At 45.2% G+C, this 9,347-nt stretch overlaps 1 protein-coding gene across 1 annotated transcript; it reads right to left on the reverse strand.

Moving 5' to 3' along the window:
* Positions 1-4,680: 4,680 nt before the first annotated feature.
* LOC135210539 (protein arginine methyltransferase NDUFAF7, mitochondrial-like) lies at positions 4,681-8,514 on the reverse strand. Its single transcript, XM_064243408.1, is given in 8 exon segments — positions 4,681-6,045; positions 6,260-6,433; positions 7,076-7,219; positions 7,497-7,625; positions 7,628-7,741; positions 7,743-7,771; positions 7,927-8,044; positions 8,248-8,514. Coding segments are annotated over 8 exon segments (996 nt in total). The 5' UTR covers positions 8,359-8,514; the 3' UTR covers positions 4,681-5,868.
* Between the last annotated feature and the right edge of the window lie 833 nt (positions 8,515-9,347).

A 9,347-nucleotide genomic window follows, 5' to 3' on the forward strand; every position in this document is an offset into this window, starting at 1 on the left:
CGGCTGTAAAAAGCCCAGTGACCGATCTACTACGACTTCTACAGCTCGTTTGGTCAGCATGGTCTGATCTCCTGCCGAAGAGCGTCGTCCTTTGAGGATCCCAGCACATAAGTCTGAAGATGGACCGGGTTGGAGGTGAGGGGTGGTCGAGATTCGAAGGGTAGTAGATATCCCTCCCGAAGGATGTCTACTATCCAGGTCTCGGCACCGTAGCGCTGCCAAGTTGCCCAATGGCTCGCTAGGCACCCCCCCACCCCCCCCCAATTCCGGCAGCTGGTGAGGGGGAACGCCGTCCCTAGCGTTTCCCACCTCGCTTCGACTTCTTCCCAGCACCTCCTCGGGGAAAGAGGGCTGGGAGGAGGGCTGGTTACGGCCTCCTTTACCAGAAGTTGAAGCAGGAAGAGTCTTTCCTCGGGGCTCTTTGCGATGGAGCAGCGTCTTAGCAGCCGAGGAAGCGCTAGCTAAACTCTTAGTTTAGCCGCATTGTACGAGGTTGCCCAGAAACCTTCGTAACTGCCTGTGAACCAGACGGTCACTGTCATCAGTGCGCCGTCTTTCCACCGCAGCGTCCACCATCTCTCCGGGGGGAAAAGAGAGCGGAGGAACTCTTCATTGGTCCGTTACGGAGTCCATTTACCGCCTCACGCCCGGCCCCTTGGCTACTCGTGTAAAGGACAGCGTCCCTACGACGGAGAACCAAGTTGGCCCACAGGTTTTGCCGTCTGATGGGCGAGGTAGGAGATGGCCCTACCTCCAGACTGGCACAGTCTCCTGAAGTCGGGGTCATTCTTCGAGGGCAGCACCCCCGGAGTCGGCGGCCGCGACCTTGGATACTGTGAGGGACCACAGATCCAACCAAGAGACTGCCTGGAAAGCCGCCATAGCGGTAGCTTCCAGGCCCAGTGCCTCCTGCTGCGAGAACCACAAGTTCTCCGACAGGAGCTGCTGCAGGGACACACCTGGAGTTAGCCTAGCTAGCTCCGGGTTAACCTGTTTGGGCGGGGTATTGGATCCACTGATGGCACGTAGAACTTCCGCTGTCGCTGCAGAGGAGGAGGAAGTAGCTTGGAAGACCGTTCCTGACTTAAGTGAGTTCCTCTCGTCCTGAGACGAAATTCTCCACCTGGTCAAGGACTGAGTCTGCAAGCTCCGATCGCGGCAGTCCCACCGTCATTTTGGGTTCCCTCTTCGGGCCTCAAAATGACTCGAGCCGGGACGTGGGCTCAGATGGTGGTAGCGGCGATCCTTCCCCCAGGTCGTTGTGCTGACGAATCAGCGCAATAACCTGGGCAAAGTTCCCTCTGGATCTCGAGTCACAGCGTCCTGAGGAGTAGGACCGTCCAGTCCCTCCAACAGGAGCAGCTCTCGAGACCCTCCTCCTTCAGAAGGAGGAAACAGCAACAGACCCCTGACGGTCGCCTCCAGCCAACTTGCGCGTACGACCTGGCTGGGTCCTAAGACCATGCCTGGTGCGTGCGGCATCGTGACGGGATCGTGAGCGGCGCACCTCTCACGATCACTCCTAGATACCTCGCTCTTCCCGGTGTAGCCCGAGGAAGTTGAAGGTATAGGAGAGGACAGACCTGACGCTCCCCCCTCGCTCGCTGGCAGGACCAGCGTACGTGGGGGGCTGCAGCCGATCACCAACCCGCGGTGGTGGGGATCTATCTGCAGGCCTGGCCGTGCCGCTCACCTGTGGCGAGCGGCTCGACTGAGTACGTCGACCCCGATCCCGTGCGTCAGACGAGCTGCTGTTGGCCACCGTCTCCGTCCGGTCCCTATGGGAGCGACGGTCAGGTGATCTGCAGAGCTCGCTTTCGCGGTGAGGACCGAACGTGAGCGTCCTCACGGCACGTCAAACCGCTGGTACCAGCCGAAGCTGGTGCCGTTGGTCGAGGGGACCTCTTCCCAGCCTCAACCCGTGGCCGGTCAGAGACCGTCACGTCAGCCCGAGGTACCGGCTGGTCGCTACGAGAGCGGCCGCTGGCCTGGCGAGAGTCACTTGCGCGATTCTCGACAGTCTTCTGCTCCGTGCCTCGGTCATGACGGTGAGAGAGCTCAGGCGTCTTGACTTTAGCTGCACGGTCGCACCCGAAGGAGACCGTACACTCGGACCTTCTCGCGAACGAGAAGTCGAGGCCTGGTACCTGGCTTAGCAGCAGTGCTACCAAGACCAGGCGCGGATGTACCAGCAGTAGCCAGACATCCTTGGTCCCCGTCTTCTTCTTCTTCTCAGAAGAAGAGACGGACCCTGTTCCCGAGGGAACAGGAGGACCAGCAGAAGCACCCCCCGTCACGCCAGAGCGAGACGGGCCCTTCGAAGGTCCCGCAGGAGCCTTCTTAGGGGGGGAGGAGGCAGCCTTCTTCTTCTTCGGCTTGGAAGCCTTAGAAGTCGAAGGGGGAGAGGCGGCAACAGACGACGAAGAGACGATGAAGACGACGACGACACATTCCTCTTCTTCTTCCTCTTCTTCGTCAGCTCTCTCAGGACGGACGTCAGGTCTTCCATCCACGGAAAAGTCGGGCCAATTGCCGAAGCAACACGCCCCGACTGATCCTGTCCGGAAAGACCTGAGACCGGGGCAGCACCTCCATGACGAGACGCGACGTGGGCAGGGGCAGGCACGGCAGGAGCGGCAGGGACATCAACAGCAGGACCAGCACCAGCAGGACCAGCACCAGCAGGACCAGCTCCAGCAGCAACATCGGCATGAGCGTCCCGCACTGCGCGCTTCGTAGGAGCGGCGCAAGCGGCTGGGCCAGCAACATTAGCTGCAGGTACGGCAGGTACGGCAGCATAGTCCGGCGTCACAGGCATCTCCGATACAGCCAAAACTCATCATTGGGACGGGCGGCAGATCCAGGGGGGGCGAACTATTGGGACAGCGAAAGTCGGGAGTCGGCAGCACATAAAATCCAGGTGGCGGCAGCACGCCCCTCTTAGGTACGGCAGCAATCGGCTTCTGGATTGATGCCGTGGGTGTCACCGACGCAATGTGTTGCGTATACACTACATGAGAGGAGGGGGGTGGCGTACGCTGGTGTGGACATTGTGTTTGTCGTTGTTGTGACTACACCATGAGTTACAACTGCCGACCCCGCCAGACGTTGAATCAAGCCCTGGATACTAGGGGCGCCCTGCAGTCCCAACGACGCCCACACCTGTCAAGGTCGTCACTCACAGAAGGCACACCTGAGGGAGGAACAGTCGGGTCAGTTAGAGGGGGCACCCTCGCGCCCGGGGGAGGACGAACCCCACCCAGAGCGGACGGAAGACCCCGAGTACAATTGAACATCCGGGTATCGGGCGCCCGGCTCCACACTCGACGGATCGACGTGAGGAGAAGGACTCCGAAACCCCCCACGCAGGGAAGGCGCAAATCGTGGGGGCTGAGCTGGAGGCAGGAAGGACTGACGAGGTATCTGTCACCAAAGGAGTCGCTGGAGAGCTTTCCGACGACTCCTTGGGTCGGTCTACGCCTCTTCTACCCTCGTACAGCCACCCACTGCGCCTCGGACCAATTCACACACACATTACAAGGTTCGGCTCGGGAGCATTCTCGCACCCCCGACACCGATAACACAATTCATGTGGATCAATGTCTGGATAAGAGCGAAATCCGCCGCATTTACGCCCCTCCAGCCCCGGGACACACTCTACGGGCAGCTGGTGGGCGCGCGAAAGCTCTTCTTGATCCATAATTAAATTCACTTTCAATGAAAAATTAAAAAAAGAGTACTTACAATTTCAATCAAGACCACAAACAAAACCAGTCAGAAGAAATTGTAAACATCCAAGCACACACGACGAAAAATAGCGGGCAGAGCGATGACGAACACGTCCTGTCACACCACGGCCGAAAGCAAAAGTTATTCTTTTCACCGCCGGGCCCCCCCGCGCGGCGCGCGCACGATCGGACAGCAGTTAACTATACCGTTCTCCCTTGTCGAAGCTTACGACCGTCCCAGCTGCCGCTAGTTACCTTCCTATTGTTAAAGGACCGAGGGTTTGTATTACGTATCGGAACAACTTAGTATTCATGCAATACATTTAATAAAAAAAAAAACATTAGGTAAAGATAGAATAAAGAATAGAAATGAATGGTATTATATGTTTGGTAGTTTCAGTAGTTGAAGAGATAATGAAAATTTATGGCTTACTGTGTAAAAGTGATTGCTTGGCGATCGTTCGATACTCGTAAGTGCTGGATGTAAACAGATGTTTGGAACGCTTTTTTGTTTGTTTATTATAGTTAATGGTTACTTAATAATTATTTGAAATGAGTACATGCAATAAATTTAATAAAAAAAATTGAATTAGATATCATAAAATATAAAATAAATCAGACTGCCAACAAATATGCATTTTTTAGAATTCTTCTGTTTTATTATTACGTTACATATACGTATGTTTCATTATAGCTGTCAGTAACTCGGTATCTCTGTTAGGTAAAGATAGAATAAAGAATAGAAATGAATGGTTATTATACTGTTTGGTGGTTTCATTAGTTGAAGAGAGATAATAATGACAATTTATGGCTTACTGTGTGCTAGGAAAAATGATTGCTTGGCGCTCGTTCCATACTGAATGTAAACAATCGACTGGAAGGTTTGTTTTTTGTTTGTTTGTGTATTATAGTTAATGATTAATTAATAATTATTTGAAATGAGTACATACTGATTATTTATACATTTTATTGGCATATTCTAAGCTTTTAGCTCTTAGGTTTAGATGTCAGAATCATAGACTAGGCTACAGTAGCAACCGCTAACATAGGCTAGGCTTATTGCTAAGGGACTTAGTATGCTAAAGTACTAATATATGCAGTAAAAATGGGGTTGAACATTATATGCAGTTGAATATTACTCAAGTATGTACAGTATTTTGCCTTTTTGGAGTCATATTTCTTCCGTCGTAACCCTAGAACATGTGTTTTAGGCCAGGAAATATAATTTACTGGGGTCTTTTTGGAGGGCTTGGAACGGATTAGCCATTTTACATGTAAAATGTGTTCCAAGATACGAAAAACTCTTGATACGAAGGCCGTCTCGGAACGGATTAATTTCGTATCTCGAGGTACCACTGTAATATTATTGGATATAGTGAAGTACAAGTAAAGCATAGCTTTTTAAAAGATCTACTATTTTCCTCCAGTAGTAACTATCGCAATCGGCCGATTTTGGAAAGCATAGACGGTACGCTAATTTTATAACATGTGCATGATGCGACCCCTTTAAAATTAGCTTCAAAATTAGGTTTCAAAAGTCGTATAATATGCGAGTATATACGGTACCTCACATGGAGGCAGTCAAGAAATGGCTTAGTTTTTGGATAATACTGCACTTTATCTGACACTGTAGTACTACATTCTACAGCAAATCTAGTTAAAGATATGAGAATAAGTATTTGCCTATAAATTACAATCAAATACAGGCAGCCCTCGGTTAACAGCGGAGGGTTCTGTTCCTGGCCAATGCTGCTAACTGAAAATCAGCAATAACAGCACTAAAAACCTGCTTAACAGTGCCGCTAACCGAATATCGGCACCATTAACCAGAGACTGGCGCTGCTGTTAATTAGAGATTGGCGCTGCTAACCAGATATCAGCGCTGCTAACCAGAGATTAGCACCAAAAATCCAATTAACATCGTCGCTAGACAAGCGCCGTAAAACCGGATAGCCGTTAACCGAGGGCTACCTGTACTGGTTAAGTATGGGAGGAGATAAGAGTATGAGTCTAAAAATCCATTGAAAAGAGAAAGTTTATACACTCAAGTACACTAACTTCAAGTGAGATTCAAATTTTATTAAAAAAATTTTGTACTATTCCATTTACACTTTTTACAATAGTATATACAACAACAACATTACTCTTTATCCAAGTCAACATAAAACCCAGCTGGAGGATACTTAACCAGAAAAGATTGACAACTCAGGAACATGGCAAAATTTGAATCTCTCCCCCATTTGCTTGGGTCCGTTAACATCTTGTAACCAGAAATTAGGTTTTTTCGTTCCTCCTCTTTACAGGTTCTGAGTAATCTCTGAAAGGCAAAAGTATTACTAAAGTACAAAATAAATATCAATACTTATTCAGAAATAAAACAATCCAAAGTTTGGCAGAAATGCCTGAAATTATTCAGTTAGTAGTGTAGCACTACAATAAATTTAACATTACCAGGCTTTTTAAGACCATACAACAGTTTGTTAATGATTCTGTCAAATTATTTTCATCTTACACAGGAACATGATACTCACGTGCAATCGCTGTTCCATGCCCATATTAATCAGAAAGAATGACTGAGTTACAGGTCCAAAAGTAATTAACCTTTCATCCACTTGTTCTTTCATAAAACCAAAGTCTACGTCAGCAGTAAGATCTGCAGTTCCTGGTTCACAAAGAGGGTCATGTAGGCTGTGATTTTTGAAGGCCTGTAAAGATTGAAATGAAATTTTGAACAAGAACTCATATCCCCACATGAAAACAAGCAATTTGGAAGCTGTTAACGAAACAGTAATACAATATCGCAACCATATTAGTAACACCTTCCTTATCTCAACACTTACACACCCAGAGTGAAATAATGGAAGTACATGCCCAACCTCTAACCCAAAACAGTTGCTGACTAGCATTACAGTAATGTAATCTCTGGTGTTCCTCTAGAGACAATTAAAAATTGAACAGTTTGGACTCCTGTACAATAAGGGTTCATAAATAAAGTAATAATATTAAAACGAACTTGCTTCATAAAACAAACAACAAAATTCAATATTAAAAAAAAAAAAAAACTAACACAAGTACGTAGAAGCTTACTACTAATTGTCATATGGTATATACAAAGCAAATATATTACAAAATTAATATTTCTGTTTTAACTATTCTGCTCAACATTACAAACAGAAATAGCATTAACTCCTTTGTAAAATAAACAGTATTACATATAGGGTTTTAAAATAGTTCTAAATGGATCACAGTTCAAGACAATTTATAAGACATCCTTTACAAAAAAAAAAACATTCCTCCAATGAAAGACTAAAAGCTATATTTCCAAAAAAAAAAAAAAATTTGCTTACCCTAAAAGTATTGCACGACTTCCCATTGTGACCATAATCCATAATGAGAGCTGCTCCACCATCGGCTTCAATTCGCATTGCTAACTCACTACAAAATACAGCAGTTTCAGGGCTCACTTCAAAATCATCTCTTGTTTCACCAGACTGAGGTAAATGAAAAAAGATGTTTGCACTTATTAATTAAATGTTCTGCTCTGACTCTAAAATGAAGGAGCTCAAGAGCAATTTTGACAGTGACAACTGAAATGGTTAACCAATTTGTGGGCACTGAGTGATAAAACTATACTGATGGTTTATGCATTTCACCTGTCCCAAACTGAAAGGGAAAAGAAAATAACCTTAGAAATGTACTGTGTGAATGAAAATGTATAGTACTTGAGAGAATTTGAATTGTAAACATCTATCTTTCCTATATGTATACCTTTATAAATACTTTTGAAGCTGGAGTCCCTTCCCTTGACAGCAAATAACGCAGGTGATGTGGCCCGTCACCTTCATCTATATCTATCAAAACTTCCCGCCATCCATTATCTGTTTTTCGGAATTTGTTTGTGAAACAGGCAAAGCATCAAAGAACTCATTGGCAAGAAACATGGTGAACCCCCTTGGAACACTCGTGAGATGTCTATACCAAAATATTGATGACCCGTCAGTAGTAATGTTTTTTCCTGAAATAATCTCCATCTTCTGGGTTTTCTGTTTAGAGAAGAAATGGAATATGGACAAACAGCATATTTAGAAGTAAACCAATTACTGATAATATACACTAAAATGTCATGACATGATTATCCATTTATACTAACACATATGAAGAAACTCATTCTTATATACAATACATAAAATAAACTTACCAATGTATGGTGAACTTGTACCACATAATTTCTGTTCCTGTGTCTGGCTAAGTTCTGGTGAAACTTCCACTAAATGGATGCTGACATCTGTGCTTGATAAACCAAGTTGCTTCAGCACCTGTGCCAAGGAAAAATAAATAAGCATTGCCTTCCAGTCCTAGTTATCACCAAGATGCAAAACAAAAAATTACTAGTCCAACACTCCTTTTCATAATGTCACTTCAGTCCAAACTATATAAGGGTGTTGAGTTGCTCACATAATCAGCCTTTGTATTAAAATGATCACTTAATCTGTACTTACATCAAGGACAATGAACGTACCCGCAAGACATCTTGCATTAGAGTTCCGCGTCCTGGTCCCAGTTCCACTAGCTGTAGGGGTCTTGGTGAACCTAATTTATACCATTCATTGAAAACCCAAACACCAATCATCTGGAAACAATTTTTCCATATCAATATAGGCTACCAATTAATAAAAAAAACTCAAGAAACACTCAATATGTATGTACACTAGATCCTAATACTAATCAAGTAATGATCAAGTTCTTTTCACTCTACCATAGAAGATATTCAAATAATCTTACAAGTAAAGCCTGATCAATTAAGTCTCTTGTCTAGCTGCAACCTTGAACAATTAATTAATACAGGTATACTGCGTATGAAATGCTGCATAGCTGTCTTATAAATACTTAAAACAATCTACATGACTCCTCTGGAATGCATATTTTGTTTAAAAAATTTTATAAAACAAAAACAAAAATTATTTTTTTACACAAACCCACCACTCATATTTGCCACATTCATAATTGCTAAATGTCCCAAGACACTGCATTCTTGGTTCACAAAAAAAAGATGATCAGTAACAAAAAAAATGATATTGTTATTTTACAATAAAGTTTTGTACATACTTACCAGGCAGACATATACTTAGCTTACGTCTCTGACGTCACGACAGAATTCAAAACTCGCGACAAACGCGACAGGTAGGTCAGGTGATCTACCTTACCCGCCGCTGGGAAGCGGGTGTAAGAACCAACATACCTTTCTTGCCAGATTTTTTCTCTCTTATACCTGTCTCCTGAGGGGAGGCTGGGCGGGCCATCAATCGTATATGTCTGCCAGGTAAGTATGTACAAAACTTTATTGTAAATTAACAATATCATTTTTGTACATGAACTTTCCTGTCAGACATATACTTAGCTGATTGACACCCTTGGTGGAGGGTACAAGACAGAAAAAATAAAACAAACAAAGAAAAGGTAAAACAACACCTGTTGTAGGATAAAAATAACCTTGGTTCTTACCTGTTTAGGCTGAAGACTTCATAGATACTGTCTATTAGTCTGCATAGCCATAAGAGCTACAGCGAGGGCGTGACCTACAGCTGAAAAGACTCTTTGAGTCTACTAACGGGACTTGAT

Source organism: Macrobrachium nipponense, chromosome 39 (genome assembly GCF_015104395.2).
Source record: "Macrobrachium nipponense isolate FS-2020 chromosome 39, ASM1510439v2, whole genome shotgun sequence".
NCBI classification, from domain to species: Eukaryota; Metazoa; Arthropoda; class Malacostraca; order Decapoda; family Palaemonidae; genus Macrobrachium; species Macrobrachium nipponense.